General features: G+C 38.8%; 1 protein-coding gene across 1 annotated transcript in view; it reads right to left on the bottom strand.

The window, feature by feature from the left end:
• The window catches only part of LOC102295583 (calcium-binding protein 7), a 28568-nt gene extending 6521 nt beyond the window's left edge, over positions 1–22047 (bottom strand). Inside the window, exons 1-3 of the mRNA XM_005928858.3 lie at positions 21063–22047; positions 1699–1842; positions 1440–1552 (exon numbers count right to left, since the gene is read on the bottom strand). Of these exons, the coding sequence (XP_005928920.1) occupies positions 1440–1552; positions 1699–1842; positions 21063–21171 (366 nt within the window). The 5' untranslated portion in view covers positions 21172–22047. The remainder of the gene's footprint in view (positions 1–1439; positions 1553–1698; positions 1843–21062) is intronic.
• Positions 22048–22392: the final 345 nt, after the last annotated feature.

The raw sequence follows: 22392 nt of genomic DNA, 5'->3' as shown, positions 1-22392 counted from the left end.
CATGTGCCCCAGATCTAAAATTTTAACCTTGGGATTTTGTGTTTTTTTTCAGTAAATAATAAATATTAGATTATCTTAAATATTTCATAAAATGGAAACCAAATGCAACATAATCGCTGAAGTCAATCTAATAAAGGTGAATAAGGCAGCAAAAAAAGTATTTACTAGCCTTTACCACATCCCTTACATTCCCCTTTAGTTGGTGTAATCTAAAGTACTTTCCCTGAACACTGTTTTAGATACACTTCTTCAACTGTTTAATACAAATATCTGATCAGCTAATTACATGGCAGTAACTCAATTTCAAACTGAGCATTAGAACAGAGAAGAAAGGTGATTTAAATCACTTTGAATAAGCGATGGTTGTTGGTGCCATATTAGTCTGAGTATTTCAGAAAATGCTGATCTACTGGGATTTTTCCACACCACCATTTTTTAATGGTATACAGGGACTGGTCAGAAAAAAAAACTATCCAGAGAGGAGCGGATCTCAAAGCAATGTTTCTAGCACCTTGTTGAATCTATGCCACAAAGAATTAAGGCAACCCAGTGCTTGCAAGGTCTACCTAATTAAATGTCTGGTGAGTGTAATTACTTTCTAAACTACTATTAATTTCTCATTTCTCATTTTTATGTGAACAGAATTGTAAAAGAGAAATTTGTTCACAGAACAATAAAACCATTCTGTATTATGTATTCTTAATTTGACTAACAATGTTTTATTTCTTAATTAGTGATCACTGGTCAGTCTCGTCAGCACCCTGGCATCTCAGACACATAAATGACCCTTTGGTGTCAATATTGTGCATCACTGCACAGACACCAGTCTCACTCCCAGCTTGTCACATATGAATTGAGCTCAGCCTAAGCTCATCTCGCTGTTGTGACTGAAGGCACTGTGTGATCAATCCAGCAGCACATGCTTCATACTAGTATTCTGTTATATAATGTTACACGATGCTATGCAACACTCTCTTGGGCTTCTCGACTCCCTCAGCAGGTGTGATTCTTCTTTTGTGCACTGAGCATATGAAAAACTCACATTAATTCCCTTTCTTTCAGACTCAGTTTGGAACCTCATGTTTTTTGACAGGCATTTCAATGCTATTATCACACAGCTACAACAAAACCAACCCTGACATGAGCTACATCCCCACTAATTTCTATCACACTGTAAAAAAATGAACAGCTGATTGTCTAATGAGGTGTCTGTAAATAAATTAATATCTATTTTGCATGAAAAATTGACTTGACTAAGTGATAAGACTGCCGCCACATGCAAACAAAGATCCGGGATTCCATTAACAAATCAGTGGATGTAACAATTTAAACAGCTATTCCTTTAAAGAACCTAAATGTTTAATAGCTTTGAAGTTTACCAAATTAATGATGTCTTTGTCTCCTTTTAATAACAAGAAATAATGTTTTATAATGAGCACCTTCCAAAAAACTGAGTCAAAGTCAGTGCCATTGAATTTGTCTGGTAACCCAGCTGCTGTGAGCTTTGGACCCAGAAGAGTAACAAACTCCTCAAAATCCACCTGGCCGTCACCTGCAGAAAAGAGGAACAGTTAGTGTTCATTATAGCTGATTTTTTTTTTTCTGCAGTAAAGCCTAGTTTTGTGGGCAAAAGCAAAACAAAGCATCTGCGCTTTTGTGATTTAAAATAGTAAAATCCAATCTGTTTGCTGGCCTCACCATCCATGTCCAGTCTCTGGATGATGACTTCCAACTCCACCTCATTTGGCATGTAGCCAAGGGAACGCATGGCCATGCCCAGCTCCTGCTTTGAGATGAACCCATTCCCATCGCGGTCAAAGACTTTGAAGGCCTCACGGATCTCTACAGAAAAAGACATACACACACACACACAACACACACACACACACACACACACACACACACACACACACACAACTACTGCAAACGAGGATATGAAAGTGGGAAATTTTCCACACACCAAAGACACATTTGTTGTGCTGCATCACTGCTTGAGTCATAGTTATATGGGGGTTGGCAGCTCAGGAGAACACAAGTTAAGTGCCAAAAGAGAGTCAACAAAAAAAAAACAAAAAAACCCTTGAACACAACACAATGAGATCAGGACAAACTGTAAGGGCAGTAGTCTCTGCCTTGTATTTTGATAGGGATGATTTAAACTTATTAAATAACAGAAGTTTTTTTTTTTACTATCTAAAAATAGTGTGTAATTCTGCCACACTGAGAGGGAAAACAGAGACATTCTGGTAAATGCTTTCTGCCAATTCTTTAATAAATGACAGTCAGGTTGAAATGAGATTGGAAACTACCAATGGACCAGCAACTCAAAAATACTGTAAAACTTCTCTGTGTAAGGAATGGCATCATCAGATGAAATAAAATCACTCACTGTAATGTGAAGGAATTGCTACAGTAAAAGTGATGAGCTGATTTTAAACTAGCTCCACAGCACAAACACATACTTATCATTTTGTTAGAAATCTAATTATTGTGGGGTCCAAAGAGACTTGAGATGTTTGTGTCAAAACATTTGGCAGTCCAAATTGAAAACATCTGTTGGATGTGTGGCTTTTTTGTATTTGAGTCTGTTTTGTTATTAAGTATCTTAACAAATGATCAGTTACAGTTTGTATCCAAATGTATGCACTCTCTGTCATCAGTTGAAGAAAAACTACAAATTCAAGTCACATTAAAACCAAACCTCAATTGTAGTATGTTTGGAGCTGTTTCTGTGGAGGAGGAGCTTACCGATGAGACAAAAAAAAAAAAAATCTTATAAATTCAATACCTTGGATCATGAGACTACAAATTGTTAAGAGCCAGTCTGCATTTCAGGCTGTAGCCATGGAGTTTGAACAGCATGGGCCTTTATGAGGCAGGGATGGTCTAACAATGAGATCTTATCAAGATACATCACGGGAATAAGCATTGCTTAAAATACTTTCCCTTCCTCTTTTTGTACGTAGAGCTTCGAGTCCCCAAGCTGTCTAGTTATTTTTTCAGTATTACTAAGAATATTTAGTTGTCACTATAGCTCAGAGTTTCTTGTTCTAAAATCAGTGTTCATTGGTTTATTTTCTCTTTTGACAATTTAAATCTTTTCATTGAAGGAGAGCTGCATTTCAGTTTATGTTTTCACTGTGTATGAACCTGAAACTAGAACAGAGGTCTTTTATTTTTCATTTATCATTGAAGGGTGACTTATTGTAAATCCCAATTCTATATTTCTGTTTGGGTTTCTTGCAGCTTTGCATTATTGCAGTTCCAAATAATCCTTAATCTTATACCATCCCTTGGTATATTCAATTCATCCACTGTCTGAAATGACCTGTTTTAGCTAACCTCGCTTTACTACCCCTTTGAGCCGGTTATCGTCTCACTGGCTGGCCCTCACATACAGAAGGTTTGAACTACATGTTGGCTGGTATGACTAGAGTAAGGATATCCCCTCCCCACATACCAAAATTGTTATGGCCCAGATCTGGCCCACACAATGTGCTTACACATGGCCCACGTATGGCAAAGAATGATGGCCCTTTGGTGGCCCAGATCTGGTTTGCCAGATGTGAAATGCAGACTGGAGGAGCCAGGGATTGAACCACTAACCTTGCGATCAGTAGGGGATCTGCTCTACCGCCTGAGCTACAGCCACCCAGTGGTAAACATGAGTAAACCTCACTAGGCTTTGGATAAAGTGTACACTCACAAACCTGTCAAACCTGCATTTGAAACGTTGGCTACCATAGCAGTACAGTATTGCCACATGTCATGTGGATCTTCTAACTAAAATAGGAAAATAGGAACATAAATAAGAAAGGGAAGCACGGTGGCACGGTGGTTAGCACTGTTGCCGCACAGCAAGAAGGTCCTGAGTTCAATTCCACCATCAGGCCGGGGTCTTTCTGTGTGGAGTTTGCATGTTCTCCCCGTGTTTGCGTGGGTTCTCTCCGGGTACTCCGGCTTCCTCCCACCGTCCAAAGACATGCAGCTTGTGGGGATAGGTTAATTGGATAATCCAAATTGCCACTAGGTGTGAATGTGCGAGTGAATGTGAGTGTGAATGGTTGTCTGTCCCTGTGTGTTAGCCCTGCGACAGACTGGTGACCTGTCCAGGGTGTACCCCGCCTTTCGCCCTATGACAGCTGGGATAGGCTCCAGTGCCCCCCGCGACCCTGAAAAGGATAAGCGGAAGCGAATGGATGGATGGATGGATGGAACATAAATAGCGCCATCATTGCCAGACCTGGCATACATCTGGTTGACATACACTCTGCCATGACACCAGTCAGTCAGAAGTGCCAGCTTGATGGCAGATTCGGGCCAGACCTGTTTTCTATGATCCACATGACATGTTGCAAAACTATACTGCTATGCCACATAACCCAAACCACAATCAAGTCAGATATTGCATGCCATCACATAAACAGTGCTATCATTGCCAGACCTGGCGCACATCTGGTTGACATACACTCTGCCATGACACCAGTCAGTCCGAAGTGTCAGCTTGATGCCATATCCGGGCCAGACCCGTCTTCTATGGGCCTAGGCCACATGAACGAAACCACAATCGAGCCAGATATGGCATGCCATCACATAGACAGTGCCATCTATGTCAGGCCTGGCCTATATCTGGATGACATACGTTTTGCCAGAAGTCAGCCAGCAGTGCCGGCTTGATACCAGATCCGGGCCAGACCTCCTTGCTATGTGGGTCTCAAGGATATCCCGTCCCCTCTTACATGAATCACATGCAGATTCATGTAATCCAAAGCTTGAGTATTTGGCTCATAGAAATGATGTGTACACAAAATGACCTTATCATGCAATATTTTTATTATATTTGCCATTTCAAATGTAATTATAAATTAATTTTAATATAATATTACGATTTTAACATGAGCATCCACCACTTTAACACTGTACAAATACAAATACATGATCAAAAAGCTACCATTTCTTCTGATTTTTATGATTTTGGCGTACAAAATCTCTGCCTTTTGCTGGTTAATGAAACCATCCCAGTCTGTTGGATCCTCCACTGTGAGTGTTTGGTTTTTAGTGTTTAGAGCAGTAGACGACATACAAGTAGGGGCTGATGAGTCCCTTAGTTTTTAATCATTTCTTTTGATGTTTTTAAAATGTTAACGTATCAAATCTCACCTCCACTGACCAGTATTAACAACAACAACAATGATAATAATTATAAAAATAACAATAATAATAATTATTAGTTTGATAGTGTCATGATCTTGGGCCATGTTGACCCAGCATTCTTAGTTTTTGTGTGTTTTGTATTTTGTTCCTTATTTATGCCTCGGTTCCTAGGTTGTTCTGTTAAGATGTTCCTTATTTGATTTCCCCTTGTGACTTTACCCCCTGTGTGCCCCTCTGTGTATTGCTGAGTCCTCCCCTCCTTGTGTTTTATTCCATGTTTCCCCAGCTCGGTATGTCTGTGCTCTCCCCGTGCTTTCTCTCTCCTCCTGTCTGCACCTCTGTGCCCTTCCTGTTTTACTTTGACAGTCTCCCGCCAGTGTTGTGTTTACTCCTGCCGTGTCTCGTTATGATTATCAGTGTCACCTGTGTTCCCCCACTTCCCTCGTTAACCCTCTGTGTATTTATGTCCGCATCTCTCTCAGTTCTGCGTCACGTTCTCCCTTATTCATGGCTGTGTGTTATAGTTTCCCAGTTTAGTTTGCATGGTTTTGCTCTCCAGCAATAAAGCTGTGAATTTTGAGTTCATTCCTGCCTCCGTGAGTTTGCGATTGGGTCCCCATCCTGCCTGCACACTGCCGCATTATGACAGATAGTGTTCAAATTAAGTGCAGCTGAGGCTGAGGTACTCTAAGTGTTTTTTTCCCCCCATCACAGACAACTAGAAATCCACACTACAACAGTAAGAAATCAGAGTAATGTGTGTTTTTTTTTTCCTTTTGTTTTTAGTTAATATTATTTTTACAGCACTTACTTTAAACATAACAAACAAACTCGACAGCAAAGGGCATTAAGTGTTACTACTCTGTGTCAGCAGAAAGCTTCTTCTAAACTTTGAAACCTTGAGTTCAATCACTATGGGAAATCTTTCAGCAGTTAATTGCTCCTCTTTGCCCCACTGCATATTTCCCTTCATTCTCCACTTGTTTACCTTTCACGAGGGACTGAATCCCTTAATTTATGCAACAACATCCACGACCGAGTCACCTACAATTTGAAACTTGTCACAGCCTCGTCTTACAAGCCTGATTAGCACACAAGAGCAGAGCTGGAGATGAATCTTAAAGAGACAATACATAGTGCTCAGGAAATCACATGTCAGATTGGCAGTATTTGTAATTCGTTTGTTAAGATGAAATGTATCACTAAAGACCGATGTGATGGCATCAGCTACACAGTCCATTTTTTTCCTCTTTATTAGTTTGCTTTTCTTCATTAATATAATTCATTAATCATTTGGTTAAACCTAACACTGATATTATGAGGCGCGCACATAGTAACATTGTGTGGTTTCTCTAAAATGTTTTTATATTAATTATGTTTCTCTTTCTTTGAGTTACCTGGGTTTGGGCAAAAGGTGTGGCTGAGAACTCTGGGAACAACATGCCTGCTCAGCAGGACCAACCATGGGCTTACCAGGAGCAGGGGTGTTTTAGGTTTAGTTAGGTTATTCTGTGCTTAGTGTGTGTTTTTGTTTCCCCCCCTATTGTGTGTCAATGGTTTGGCTAAATCATTATAAAAGCTACCCTCATGTGTCTTTGTAATTAGGTCAGTTTGTGAGTTAAGTTGTGTCTCACTTTGTTTTGTTTAAGTTTCTGGAAATTACTTTTCGTAAAGTTATATTTAGTTGACCTCTTTTATGGCCCTGCTAAGTATGTTTTTGAATTTTGTTAATTTTGGACTTTTTGAGGGTTAAAATAAAGAAAACCCTTTTTGAAGATACTTTTTTGTCTGTTTCCTCTGTGCTTTGGCTGCTTGGTCCCTCACAAGCGATGATAAATCTCATGCGGACTTTGTAATAAGATTCAGGAACATTTAAATTCCCCACACGTCTGAGGAAGTTTTAGATCAGGTCAGAGTAAAGACAAAGATAATTTAGGTGTGTAAATGAGAAAAATGTTGAGTAGGTTTGGAATGAATAATGGAAACAAAATAAGTGAATGCTGCTACTAAATAATACATAACCTGTCTCTATTATATGATTTAGTTCCAATAAAAGCTTTCTGGGTAAGGAAAATAAAATTGTTTTTTAAAAATACTTTTCAGCTTGCAGCCAGTAGCTGCTGTTAAATTACTGAACTCTAATGCTAAATGAGTGCACATCATTTGAAGCAGGGTAATGAATAGACAAGCCTAAGGTAATATCGACAGTGTGACAGTACAACAAATTTCTCAGCAGAAAAAAAACCCCATAAAATGTCAGTGATGGTAGAAAAGAGCATATAATTGTGCTGTACTGTATAGTAGTAAATCCAGGAAATAGTCTGTTACAATCAAGTAAATGCATAGGATAGAAAAGAAACTGCAGGAAGGGGACAAGGCTACTTAAAAATCATGTTTTTCAACAGATTACGTCTGGATATGCAATTTATAAAGCCAAGTCTGGTGACATTCACAGCAGCTGTTTTGACATCAATTTCCACTGCAAAATGTCTAACTGAAGATATATTCTGAATCACCGAGAGCCTCCAGCTGTGTTTTTTCCTTCACTGGGTATGATGTTATTGTTTATAGAAAAAATAATAGCTCAGTATCCACCTGAGGACCCTGCTCCATCTGTTTACTTTAGAAAGAGGGGCTTTCCAGCAGACACTTGCTGCTAAAACATGTTGGTGCCTCGCAGGAAGCAAGCACATTCTCAAATGAGGTGCCAAAACTGTTTTTGCAAATGATCTCCTTCATGAAAGCCTTTTCATGGATCAAAGGCCAAAGTAGCAGTGTTACTATTAGTAGTTATAGTGTATCATTATATTTGTTATTTAAAAATAACCTGTTGGAGGATGATTTTATGTGGTGACAAACATCATTTACAGAATACTGAAACTGTTGTGTTGTACAGGCTTGAAATATAATGAATGGATTATCGTGTCCTGTGAGATACATGAGCATAAAGCTGGAAAATTTAGAGTTAGTTCAAATATTTTATCAAAACCACTTGGTTCCACATGAAACTAGGCCAGAGTGCTACTTGAATGAAGTAACAAATCTCTGAAGTAAAGAAGACCATGTGTAATCTCCATAGGCTGACTAGGCTGACTAATCAGCCTCTAAAATAATTAATTTTTCTATTCTTGACCACATTCTATACAGATAAATAAATTCTCAAAGAGATAGCACTATATCTTAATTTTACCCAGAAGATACAGCTTTATTCTTTCCTTTTAATTTTATTCTTTTGCCCAAAATGGACTGGATTCATATGTATTATGTACTAACTGTACTGTAAAGAAGACACTCTCTCTATAACAATAATTTAAAAAAAGAAAAATCAATTAATTAAATTGCACTGCACACTAATCAAAGAGACAAATACTTGTTTAAGTCGAGTATAACAGGTTTTAAATGCTCAACCTAGCTAGCCTTTAAAATGGCATCATTGTCTCTGGGCACCAGTGCCAGAGGGCATTTTTAATGGGAAGATGCAGAAGATCGTGAAAGCTTCCGAGCCAGAAGCTTGTCCTTACATTCACCCACTTGTACCTAGTCATGTTTTCACTTTTTTCCTTTGTTTAACTTGTTAACAAAATTCATAAGGAAGCAGCTTTCTGAAATCAGCATATCCTCCTGAGAACTGAGAAAAAAGAACCTTCCCAATGAACTTTTTTGGGATTTCCTGCCTCTTTGGAGGCCACCCGAACACATGAAATATCAATTGAAAGCCCAGGATGTCCTCTATTTAGTACATCAGGATTTTGTAAGGTCGCTCATATAATTCAAAAGATATAGACCAAAAACAGAGGGCATAAATGAATAGGCTGGTTCTCAGGATATGCATAATAAATTTTAAAGATTTAAAAATGAGAAAAAGTTGTTTGTTAATGTCAAATTTGACTTGTTAAAAAATCGACCAGAGGCCGTACAAGTGACAAGCAGTTCCCTTTAAAATGCTATGTTTTTACAATCCCAGCTCAGAAAAACTTGGGAAACTGCATAAAATGTAAATAAATGAAGAGAACATATCAAATTTATGAACTGAGAAACTGTTCTGTATTAAGAAATTTTGAATTTGATGGCAGTAACAAATCTCAAAATGCTGGGCTGGGACAATAAAAGGCTTGTACACAGGTCTAAATAAAAGCAGCTGTAGGAACTTGCAACTCATTAGATTCTGAATCACAACAAGTCAGTAACATGACAGGATACGAAAAGGAGCATCTTAGAGGCAGAGTTTCTCAGAAAATGGGCAGATGTTCACCTATCTGCAAAATATATATCTATATTTCTACAAAGTGTGAAACATTGTTCCTCAACATAAACTGTTAATATCTCATCATTAACAGTTTAAAGTATCATCAAAGACTATTAGAATCTAGAAATTTCTGTTCACAAGGCATCCGAAAATTAATATCGGATGCCTGTGATCTTCAGGGCCTCAATGATTTTGTCATGGACTCAGGGACATGTATGTGAACACAGTTCACCATGCTATCCACAAATGTATAGGTTAAATGCTATGATGCAAAGAAATGGGCGTATATGAATATGATCCAGAAACACCACAGTCGTTTCTGGGCTGATCTCATTTAAAAGTGGAGGCAAAGTGGAAACCTGTTCTTTGGTCAGACAAATCTAAATTTAAAATTCTATTTGGAAAATATGGACATCACATTTTCTTCACTAAAGAGGAAAGAGACCACCTGACATGTTATCAGGTCCCTGCATATCTGAAGGTATGGGTTGTGTATTATTGCTTATGAAAGATGCTCACACACATTGAAAAGCACAATAACTCTGTAACCTCTGTCGGTGCTGTGCTTTTTTGGAAATCGAATTTCCCAGAGGAACCCACCCGAGGGATTAATACAGTTCTATCTAATCTAATCTATCTAATCTAATCTAAATGTTGAATGGTTTTAGAGCAACACATACCCCCGTAAAATATTAGGGTCTGGGTGATGAACCGGCTTGCAAGCGCTCGAGACCTTTCACCAGCTGAAAACATTTGGCACATCATAAAATGAAAAACACTACAAAGGAGACCCAGGACTGCGGAGCAGCTAAATTCACAACATTCCTCTCCTAGAAGTCCAACAACTATCCTGCAGACTGTTGTTAAAACAAGATGGGATGCTATACATGGATAAATACGCCGCTGTCCCAGCTTTTTTGAACCATTCAAGTGTGCCAGTTTAAAAATGTGATGTTTTCTACATTCTTTTGTGAATAAAATATGGGTTTACCATTGAATTGTGTTTATTTATATTTTACACTGCATCCCAAAAGTTTTTATTTTTGCTTCCAGCCTTTTAAATTCCGACTAATGTAATTTTCAGCTTCTGCCTTATTAATATACATCATTTAATCGATTTTTTTCTTTTTAAAGCTGCCTCTTCAGCTCTGTTTCTGGGACCATAGCTTCACCAGGGAAGTGGGAATATTTTCGCTGAAAGCATGTGATATTTGCTTTGATGTACAGAGGTGCTTGTTGGCCTTCAGATGCAATGCCACATAGTCCCCTGTGGTGTGATCTGACATAGGATGAAACCTCAAGTTAAGCTCAGCGGCTGAAAGAGCCAAGCTTCTAAAGCAGAACACCCACAAGAGAAAGGTGCAGTGCACTCCCTTTTGCACTACGCTCCCTGTATACTGCTGTTTATCAGTGAATTGAGCTGCATCCTTGCAGCAGCACGGAGTTGCTAAACAGTCTGTACACAGCTCTAAACAAAGTGAGGAACCACTTAGAAGTGGAGCTTATTCATGCATATAAATGGAAAAGGCTCGACAAGGCTCGCAAGTTCCACTTTCTCTGCAATGTTTTCCTTTAAGCAACACTGGGACTTTTTCTTTGACAGGTAAAAGTTAATTAAGTAACATTAATGTCTAATTTATTTTAGTACTAACAAGTTAAGAAATTGATATTAACAGTTGCTATGCTACAGATCTAATATGAGATAAATGGGCCAAAAATAAAGACTTGTTTCCCCCCTTTGTTTTTTGCTTTTATCCTGTCACACATATTATAGTTTAATACTAACCAAATACACAGCATATTAACATATTAAAGTGCTAAGACAGAAAAAAAAATCAGAAAATAGATTAAACAATGAAAATATTTACTTGAGAGTTTTGAGTGTTTTGGTTTTTAACCATTTTCAGGATAAATTTAGCTTCACTTAAAACTTTTGCCAATTACACATGGTGTTTTTTTGAGTAGACTAATGCCAGGGCTTTTGTAACAGCAACGCATCCGTGAACCTAATCCAGGGCTTGTTTTTCAGAGCCAGGGATCCTCTTTGCCTCATTCAGACCTGCATCTGCTTAGGGCTGCTTTGGATCGGTAATTGAAGCACACCCACTCTTTATGTGAGACCTTATCTCTGTGAGAAAAACACTGCTCTGCTCTGTGTGTGCAAACCTTGGGTGACTATTTTTAAACACTCATAGCAACCTTAATCCATCTTTAGCTGGATATGGGCTGACTTGGACATCCAAAAGATTTAAATATTACCATAACAGGCTTCTAATAAGGCTCTTGGGGATTTGAAAGGAGTATATGGTGAAGTGTAAGTTTGTGTGTGTGTGTGTGTGTGTGTGTGTGTGTGTGTGTGTGTGTGTGTGTGTGTGTGTGTGTGTGTGTGTGTGTGTGTGTGTGTGTGTGTCTGCTGGTTGTTTGAGGAAGGTTTTACATTCACATCCTCTCTCTCCCACCAGAGTGTCTTTTTCTCTGGCACAAAGCTACATATAAAGCTCCATTTAGTGATATTGTTGTAACCACAAATATATGAAGCAAGTGGTAAATTCTCACCATCATTTTTTTGGTATTTCATAAAATAATACTAAAAATGCAGTATCTCTAAATCCAGCTTTCAGTCTCACTGATTTCAGTCTCATTGTTCCAGTCACTTCCCGTTTGCACCATCTCGGCTCTGTGCCGCAGGAGGGGTGCAGACGACAGTCGAATCTGTGTTTGATCTTGAGACGAGGAAAGCCCCCTCACTCTGCCACAAGTGTGCACAAATGGAGAGATAACTTTGTAGGCTGCACTGATTTCAATTGCTGTGTAGATGGTTAATTGGTGAGTTTAAAATGCTCCGTGAGAGATTTGTCCCTGCTGGTGCTCTGTGACAGGTTGGGGTCGGGATCTGCTTGCATGTTTCCGTAACGATGATTAAGAGAATCTTTTTTAATACTAATACCAACAGTGAAAGTAGAAATAAAGACAGGTTTTATTAAAATCTTCGAATACAATGTCTATTCACTGTAAATTCTATGCAAATTATGTCAAATACCATCTGCTTACATGTTTATTTTGCTGCATGTGCCGAGTAATAATACCTGCAAGCATATGAAATAGCTGAAACTAATATGCACTAACATTTTCCTTCTGGTAGCTAGACATGTAGAATATAATGCTAATGTGATATTTAGTTATTTTTGTTATGAATTCATTTACTCCTTCCATAAATAGCCATTATAATGGTCTTGCTTTTAGGCAGAAAATTATGTTATTAGAAAACTGGTGAGTTATCCTTTTGTTTGGCTTTTTGAGCAGTTTGCATAAGTATGTCAAATGGATTAATTTGCCTTAATGCCCGAATTTATTTACTACTGATGAATACATGATGAATACAGAGTGTTTTTTCGGGGCGAAGCTTCCGAGAGTCTGTCAGCAACAGAGGAAATTTGGGGCTGATTTAAAAAACGATACAAAAGCGCATTTCCTTCCAAAGATGTCCTCACGGTCATAAAACAGAGGGAATGAAGAAAAGATGGAACTAAAAGTTGTGTCAGCAGATGTTTCTTTCAATGTTCTTGTGTATTTCAACAGTGCAGGGGAAAAGGCGGAGGAGATTTCAACTGCAACAATAAACAAACTGTATTATCGCAAGTTTGCTAAGAAAATGCAAACATTTTGCTTCTCTCTTATCGTTTGCGTGTGTACCAGCATCTCCTGGCATCTATTTCCATGAGCCTTTCTCTGGGACCTGATACAAATGCTTAAAGCTCAGCCTTGGGACTATTTTGAAGCTACTTCCAATAGTGCTGTTGTTAGGCTGTGTGGAAATGGGCTACCCACTTAATTCCACCTGCAGTGATATTGACACTGAGCTGTGTGTATATATGAAGTATTGTTCATCAAAGGAAAGGAATATTACCCTGGAGAAAAAGCACTTCACCTCCCAGAACTCATCACAGTTCATTTCACAGGTAATAAAGTCTGCGGGATTCACTTCTTTGTGGCAATCAATCAAGATGGAAATAAATGACTTAACTTGAAGCCACCAGGCAGCCATAATCAAAGCATTTCATGATATTCCCCGTTAGTCTGCAGCACATGTTTTTCATCAAAACCCATTTTGGCGTGATAGAATGCCATACCAGATTACACTGACTGATTAACTGAGAATTTATATGAGTATATAGATATTGATGGGATCGAAATGTCAAATAACTAAACTATAACAAGGGTCAGGAAAATAATAAATGTCAGTGTCAAGACTTTAACTTTTTCTTTTCCTCATTATGAAGAAAAGATATATGCAAAGAAATGAAGACTTGTCTTCTGCTTAAGTAATAAATTGGGGAAAATGCTTTGTTTGTCATATCACCACAAATATTGCATAGAGGAGGTTTTGTTCAGAGAAAAAATATATATCTGAATACCTCAAAATCTCCCCTTATTTTGTTGATTTATTCAAAAAAGTGTGAAAACAATACATCAGAGTTTTGAATGGAGATGTGATCCAGTCACCTCCAGATAAAGTCAGGCCCATTCCCACCCTGCTTTATGCTTGCTGTTTATGGTACTGATATAAAATTGCTTTTCAACTCCATTACCTCAAAATTAAAATTCTCTTAATCAAATTAACCTTCATATATTTTTCTGGTAGACAAATTTCAAACCCTTTAAGATTTTTTTGTGTGTGTCTGTGACCTTGTGGTGACACCTGTGGTGCTGGGGCACTTTGCCCTCTAAGAAGAGGCTCATTTGAGGCTCAGTTAACATCTTTTTCACCATCTATGTCAAGTAGAGCTTTTCCATCCAGGCAGGTGATACATTTATGAAATCCATTTTCAAATCCAGTCCTGTCTGCCTGCCTGTTTGTCTTACAGGCTGTGTAAGATGACCCTGCATCTACGCAGAACTGAGAAGAGGTGGGAAGAAAAACAAAGTGAGATTTATTATCCTCAGCCTGATTACATACAAGGATGGCGCTTTAATGGCCGTCCCAAGTGGCACGCATTTGTCACTTGGGTTTCTCTTCTAAAATTAATTATTTTAATGTTTTTGTCTTGCTTGTGTTTTTTATATATCCTTTTTTATCATTTCTTATAGTAGGCAGGAAAGAGTTTTCCGTAAGATTTTTCTGCAGGTTTTTGATCTTTCTTCTAAACTTACGCAACATTATCTCACCGTCCTTCACTGGTACTCACAAAACCATGTGCATAAAAAGTCAAATTCATAATGAATATGCTGGCTTTATTGGCTTTTTTAAAAAAATTTGGAGCAATTGAAAAATTACAGCAGTCTGTGCTGCTGTGCATCCTTCTTCTTTGTTAATCAACAAAAGCCCTTTTGAGCTTGAGCTTGATGTTTGGCAGACTTGTATCAATGTGAAAAGGACTTGATTTGTGAGTACAAGAGCGATGGTTTCAGCAGTAGAAAGGCACTTCATTTATTAGCTTGATTCACTTTATTGTTAATTTTTTTTTTCAATATATTTTTTTAAGAGAAAGTGTTTAGATAAAAACAAACTCTTCTGCAGGAGGGTATGAAAGCATTCATCTGTGGAAGAGGATGCAAGCCATGTTTTTTGGGGGGATCCAATTTAAGGGTAAAACATGGTGTTTTTTTCTGAACGAGAACAATAATTGAGCTAATTTTGGCTTCCTAGGAGAGAGCATGCAAATAGCAGTCGATAGCTGACGTGAATAGGAGAGAAAAATAAGTGTTTGGTTTTGGTAAACACTTCTGGATCATTTGCACACTCCACACTCCTGAAAATGAGCCAGCGTATCTTCATCTATCAGCACTGGTCATTTGTTATGTCCAAATCTTCTTAGCAATATATATGCTTTAAAATGGTCTCAGTTGACCCCTTAGAAGTACACCCCCGCAACGCCTACTGATTCTGCACCAGCAATACGTTATACGCATAATTTCTGTCTTTCCGAGCAGATGCCGGTGTCTTTAAATATCTTCATTTGTATTCATGTAAGTATTTCCAAAGGAATGGAAGTCAACCCTCCACCTCAGGGCAAAGAAATGAGTCAATGTTGCTGCTGCAGCTACAGTAGGAGTCGAGCAGAAACATCAACAACGCCTCACAGGCAGTTTATGCCATTAGAAACACAGTGGTGTCGGTGGTTTTTTTTGAGTAGCTGTCAGTCAAAACGATTTGCAGTCACAAAAACTCTGCCAAGGGAATGACTAAAAAAACTGAAAAAGAAGCCCCAGTAAATGTTAAATGCCTGGTACTGAGAGGAAAACTCACTGAATAAACTAAATCTGAATATTCAATATTCTAAATGCATTTTGATGAAGTAAACAAGCTCTGCAGTCAGTCCTGTACACTACCACAAAAACGCTGACTTCAGTAGTTTCATCATCCAAATAATCAAACTCTGCTGGTTGTTTGAGGAAGGTTTTACATTCACATCCTCTCTCTCCCACCAGAGTGTCTTTTTCTCTGGCACAAAGCTACATATAAAGCTCCATTTAGTGATATTGTTGTAACCACAAATATATGAAGCAAGTGGTAAATTCTCACCATCATTTTTTTGGTATTTCATAAAATAATACTAAAAATGCAGTATCTCTAAATCCAGCTTTCAGTCTCACTGATTTCAGTCTCATTGTTCCAGTCACTTCCCGTTTGCACCATCTCGGCTCTGTGCCGCAGGAGGGGTGCAGACGACAGTCGAATCTGTGTTTGATCTTGAGACGAGGAAAGCCCCCTCACTCTGCCACAAGTGTGCACAAATGGAGAGATAACTTTGTAGGCTGCACTGATTTCAATTGCTGTGTAGATGGTTAATTGGTGAGTTTAAAATGCTCCGTGAGAGATTTGTCCCTGCTGGTGCTCTGTGACAGGTTGGGGTCGGGATCTGCTTGCATGTTTCCGTAACGATGATTAAGAGAATCTTTTTTAATACTAATACCAACAGTGAAAGTAGAAATAAAGACAGGTTTTATTAAAATCTTCGAATACAATGTCTATTCACTGTAAATTCTATGCAAATTATGTCAAATACCATCTGCTTACATGTTTATTTTGCTGCATGTGCCGAGTAATAATACCTGCAAGCATATGAAATAGCTGAAACTAATATGCACTAACATTTTCCTTCTGGTAGCTAGACATGTAGAATATAATGCTAATGTGATATTTAGTTATTTTTGTTATGAATTCATTTACTCCTTCCATAAATAGCCATTATAATGGTCTTGCTTTTAGGCAGAAAATTATGTTATTAGAAAACTGGTGAGTTATCCTTTTGTTTGGCTTTTTGAGCAGTTTGCATAAGTATGTCAAATGGATTAATTTGCCTTAATGCCCGAATTTATTTACTACTGATGAATACATGATGAATACAGAGTGTTTTTTCGGGGCGAAGCTTCCGAGAGTCTGTCAGCAACAGAGGAAATTTGGGGCTGATTTAAAAAACGATACAAAAGCGCATTTCCTTCCAAAGATGTCCTCACGGTCATAAAACAGAGGGAATGAAGAAAAGATGGAACTAAAAGTTGTGTCAGCAGATGTTTCCTTCAATGTTCTTGTGTATTTCAACAGTGCAGGGGAAAAGGCGGAGGAGATTTCAACTGCAACAATAAACAAACTGTATTATCGCAAGTTTGCTAAGAAAATGCAAACATTTTGCTTCTCTCTTATCGTTTGCGTGTGTACCAGCATCTCCTGGCATCTATTTCCATGAGCCTTTCTCTGGGACCTGATACAAATGCTTAAAGCTCAGCCTTGGGACTATTTTGAAGCTACTTCCAATAGTGCTGTTGTTAGGCTGTGTGGAAATGGGCTACCCACTTAATTCCACCTGCAGTGATATTGACACTGAGCTGTGTGTATATATGAATGTGTGTGTGTGTGTGTGTGTGTGTGTAGTGGTGGAGGAGGAGGTCTAAACTATATTGAGCACCTGTAATATGACCAACTGTTTTTTTTCCTCTTGTGTAGGAGGGGAAATGGACAATCTGGAGTCCAATTCAAATTATGGTCACATTACTGTACATTAAAGTAGTTGTTACCACCTCTAAGTTTCTCTCATGCACACACACGCACACACACACAGAGCATTAGAAAAAAATAGAGTTGCTTTTTCTTTCTTTTTTTCAATTATAGCTTTGACAGCCTTCTTGGTCAAAAAGTTTGGTGCCACTGGTCCATTCCCTTGGGTGTCCAAGCCAGTAATTGAAAATCAAGTACTTGGTTATGTGTGCCAATAGGGCTTTAGCCTCCTATGCCTCTACATGCGCTCACATACACATATTCACTAATGTGCTATTTCATTTTCTGACAAATCTCTGACGGCCAAGCTGATGATTGTGACACCTCACACTTCCAGCCAATTCTCGTCCCTCTCTAGAGAAGAGCCACAGGGTCGCTCGGGTAATGCGTTCCTCATTTACAAGTCATTTCTGAAACGTCACTGCTGTCAAAATTTTATCAAAATATGTTTAATGATGTTACTATATATTTTACATTTTTATGTTTTCAATATTTGCAGTGTCTCCAATTTAGGAAATACTTTATCACTGGAAGTTCAGTTTGTTAAAATTGCCTTTAAGTGCTAGTAGCCATATTATTCCAGATATCCATATTTAGGGTTTGGGCATTATTTTTGTTCATAATTTGTCAGTTAAGATCCAGAATGAAAATCTTGTCTCCTCGTCTTTCACTTAAAATTTGTCGTTACATAAAGAAGAAAAACATTTTTTCTGTTATTCGTTATATAAGCTGCACATTTAAAAAATAAATAAATCACCCAAATGTGATTTTGTGTTAAAATATGTCACACATAAAAAAATCATGTTTGGCATCTGGAGCGTACCACTCACCAATACTGCAGTGGCATCTTTATACAATATGTATGTCTGTTTTTAATGCAAGAGGTCCTACGACTTTTATTCTTCCTCTTCACTTTCTTGCTACTTTTGACAGCAACATCTAGAAAATAAGGGCGAGTCTGTGCAGTTGTCAGCTGCTCCAACAGTCGTAATAAATTCCAACTTTGGAATAAGACTGAGTGCAAAATGCACAAGCCTTTACGTCACATAGAAACCTCCATCTGAGATGTTTTACATAGGTTTTCTGGCTGTGTGGAAGACGAAGGTGCTCAGCAGATTTGGATTAAGAATATAAACAGAAACAATTTATGTTCCTACTAACAACAGGACAGAAGTTGTTTCTTAATAACAGACAATCTCATAGTGACTAATATGAGTAATGAACAAAATGAGCATTAAGTTATATTCACAGAAAACTGAAACTGGCTTCACTTCTTAGACTCAGAGGCTGTTTCAAGCTTTACTGTTCAATTTATGGGTGAAAGAGGACTCAGAAGCTGTGCCCATCTTTTATATACTGTTTACAGCTTAAATAGGAAATGAAGCTATGTTAATACTGGCTAATACACTTTCTAAGGGCTGCAGTGGTTGCACAGAATAAATTAACTCCAGCTTGCGTTACTGTCTTCCATCTCTGCGACACTGAAAACAATAATGAGAGTAATATCAATATTGTTTCCATAGATTTAAAATTTAGTTAACTAAAAGTAAGCACTGGCACATAACATTTCACATTCTTTTTCTGCTATTATTCAACAAACCATTCAGCCCTGTCATGTTCTATATTATTCTCATTTTGTGCTTTCTAGTGGGAAAAGCTGTGAAGCTGTCACTTGACAACAACAACAATGTTCAAATCCCTTCATTGACGCTGGCTTAAAAGTCTGCCTCTTTCGCTTTCTCTAAGGCATCCCTCACACAGCATCACAACAGCTGCAAAAGGCTCTGTCACTGCTGTTAACTGTGCATTACCACAGCCTTCTCCAATCAAACTGCCACTATAAGTTGAGCTGTAAAACCCAAATGGCTCACTTTGTCTCCTGACACATGTGGCAGATAAGTGGATTTGACTAATTGCAGCTAAAATGAAGTGTTGTTTGTTTATTGCATCCAGAGCTGACAGTAAAGTGGTTGGGTGGGGTGAAAAGAAAACTGAGATTTGTCAGTCTCAACAGTCAAGAGCTACTTCTGAAACCTGAAGTACACATGTTTGACAATAAAGCACTGTGATGCAATGCTAAAATTAAGAGCATAACATCATGCAAGGATCACTTTTGGCATTGACTTGTATCTCTTTGATCTTTATTTTATTTTATTTATTTTTTGGATTTCAAAGCAAAAAAAAGAAAGAAAAGAAAAAGGCAAAAAGCATTAAATGAACAAGGGAGATGTGTATTGTGTGTCTTAGCTTTTCTGGATATTTCTGGTGTTTTCTGAAACAGAATGTTCAAAATGCACTGGGGATGTTCTGCCTTTGAATACCCTCTGGGAGTCAAAACCAATATATATTTGGCCTCTTCCACTCAGCTTTTATAATTAACATCAACCTCAGTGTGAAGGTGCCAACCGTATTATGTGTTTACAAGTGGTTCTTTGCAAGTATTGCAAATGCAAACCTGTTTATGTGAGACAAAATTTGTGCACCTGCAGGTAACATTAGCAGTTTGCTTCTTGGTGTCTGTGCTCCAGCACTCACAGACAGAAATTTTTCACAAGACCAGGCTTGTCTGTACTTCACACATATACATGAAATGCAGCTGTCAAGAAAAGCCGCATCACTTTTAAAGGTTTGTGTGCCCACTCATCTCTCTGAATCTGTCCAGCGAAGGAGTCGAATTTGTCAGAAATGTGTTTGTCCTTTGTTTTTCAAAGAAAGTGCATTTAATCATTATGGGGGGAAAAGGATCAGAGGTGCAGGGGACGAATCATTAAGCATTAATATGTCAGCTTACAGCATAAACACACTGAAAACATTGCAGCAAAACAAGAACTTCCTCTAATCACATCCACTTGGGGACTTCAGTCATGTCTCAGGGGCTGCTGTATGATAATGTGCAGATGTCACAGGTTCATATTGCAAGCACTCCTGGCATAAACGCTCTCATGATCCTGAAATACACATTGTCCTGTGTAGCTGTCATTTTTCAGCATGCTTCTTGGTGTTGATATTTAGTGCTGTGATGTTTCAGATGTATTCAACTTTTTTAAAAATGATGGGATTTACCCTTAATTTAATAATCTTGCAGATGTGGGACAAATGCTTCACATTCTTCAGGAAAGATGGGGATAAGATGCATAAAATATCTCTAAACCATTCAGTGTCAGTGTGGCCAGGCTTAACAGGCCAGTGAATTCCAGCCCTAGCTTCTGGTACTAGATCGAGCCAATGCATCACTAACCTCACAGAGCAACGTTTTATAACAAAATTCCTTTCTTAAGAAATCCTGCTTTGAACTTATGGAAAATAATGATGCGATAATGTGAATAGACTGAAAACAATTATTATTTTTTTATTCAATCAGTGAAAAAAATCGAAAATGAGGATTATTGTAGCACATTCTGTTTTATATAACAAGATAAAGAAAGGGAACTGTGAAAATAAAAACTGCCCTTAAAATCCAAATCACTTCTAGTCTCGATACTTGTGTATTAAATCAAAGCTCTCCGAGCGCTGTCCAAGGTCCTGACCGCGCGTCAGTTTAAAGGAACTCCACCGCAGGAGCTGACCGCGGCCACATACACTGCCGCTGCACAAAGTAACACCTCCCGTATACTCACAAGTCCTGATAACATTCAGTTCTATGTGAGCAGGTATCATTATTCTCACCTTCTACTTCGTCTTCAGGCAGGTTCACCGGCGCGCTGTAGGAGAGGATGTCAGGGATGGTGCAGATCCCCCGGTACATCAGCGTGGAGGTGACTGGATGCATCGGCATGGCTGCGACCTCTGGATACCACCTGCGCCCTCGTCATACAGAAATGTCTACAGAGAGGATCCTAACTTCCCCGCTCAGTCACCGACGGAAAAGCAAATCCATGGATGAGGGGCTGGGGGTGCGAAGGGAAAACGTGGATTCCGCAGCGTGTCCGCCTCAATATGCCTTTTGGTCAATGAATGAAGAGCAAGAAAATGTGTGTGGGGGGGCTCTTACCTCTCTGCAGTTGTTATATGTTTAGAAGGAATAACACACAAAGTCAGTAAAAGGAGCAGTGCAGAACACCGACAAAATGCGCACATAGAAACATCACCATCAGCTCAGACAACCTCCACATCTGAGCTAATTAGCACGTTTTCCGTCTCTGCTGTAAACAACAATTGTGATAAAATTGCGGGTTATGAATCCATCGATTTCTTGTGTTTTTTTTAGTCCCGATGATTGTCTGCCGTGATGAAACACATGCATCCACTTGTTGGATACATGCGCTAACTTGACGCACTCCGTCCTCAGGCTCCAGCCAGCTTCATCCACAGAAACGACGTGTTAAAAATATTTTTTTAATGATGAGTGAATAGCATAAAGGATCTAAATGTGTGTCTTAAAAGCCCGATATGATGGCAGGTAAAGTAGGGCGCATCCGGATCCTTACAGACAATAATTACTCGCTGGCTCTTAATTGGTCGTGAGCACTGGGCGCAGTGCAATCCAGTTGTTCAGTCTTCAGTGTTTTTGTGAAAGGAAGCTCTCTGTGTGGATCAGATATGTAGTCTCTCCCTTCTCTGTATCGCCCCCGTCACTCTGTCTCTCACATACATACATGCGCACTTACACACACACTTATACGCTCAGAGTGTGGACGCAGGCAATCCCACAACACAGCACATAAACGCAATACACCCTCCCTGCCCTGTCGGTTTCTCTGATCTTTGTTTTCTTCTTTTTTCCCTTTTAATTACTCTCACCCTGAGCATTCCGGTTGCTCGCCGACATTACACTAAAATCATAAGTGTGATTGATTACCGTGTGAATGGTGGGTGTATGGTTGATTTCCTTCTACCGCTGGAAAGCCGGGGGGATGAATGGCTTGCAACCCCAAATGCCTAAATTATAATCCATAAGGCTGAAGGCATAGCACTTATTATGCACTAGAACCTTTGTAATGACGCAAAGCTGCATACACAATACTGCCAATTTAGCTGCTCAGGCTGCGGTCAGTGT

The sequence above is a fragment of the Haplochromis burtoni genome, unplaced genomic scaffold, assembly GCF_018398535.1.
Source record: "Haplochromis burtoni strain Fernald_Lab_line unplaced genomic scaffold, NCSU_Asbu1 Contig_111, whole genome shotgun sequence".
NCBI lineage: Eukaryota > Metazoa > Chordata > Actinopteri > Cichliformes > Cichlidae > Haplochromis > Haplochromis burtoni.
Note: the sequence above shows the minus strand (reverse complement) of the source record. Positions and strands in the feature narration are given on the sequence as shown.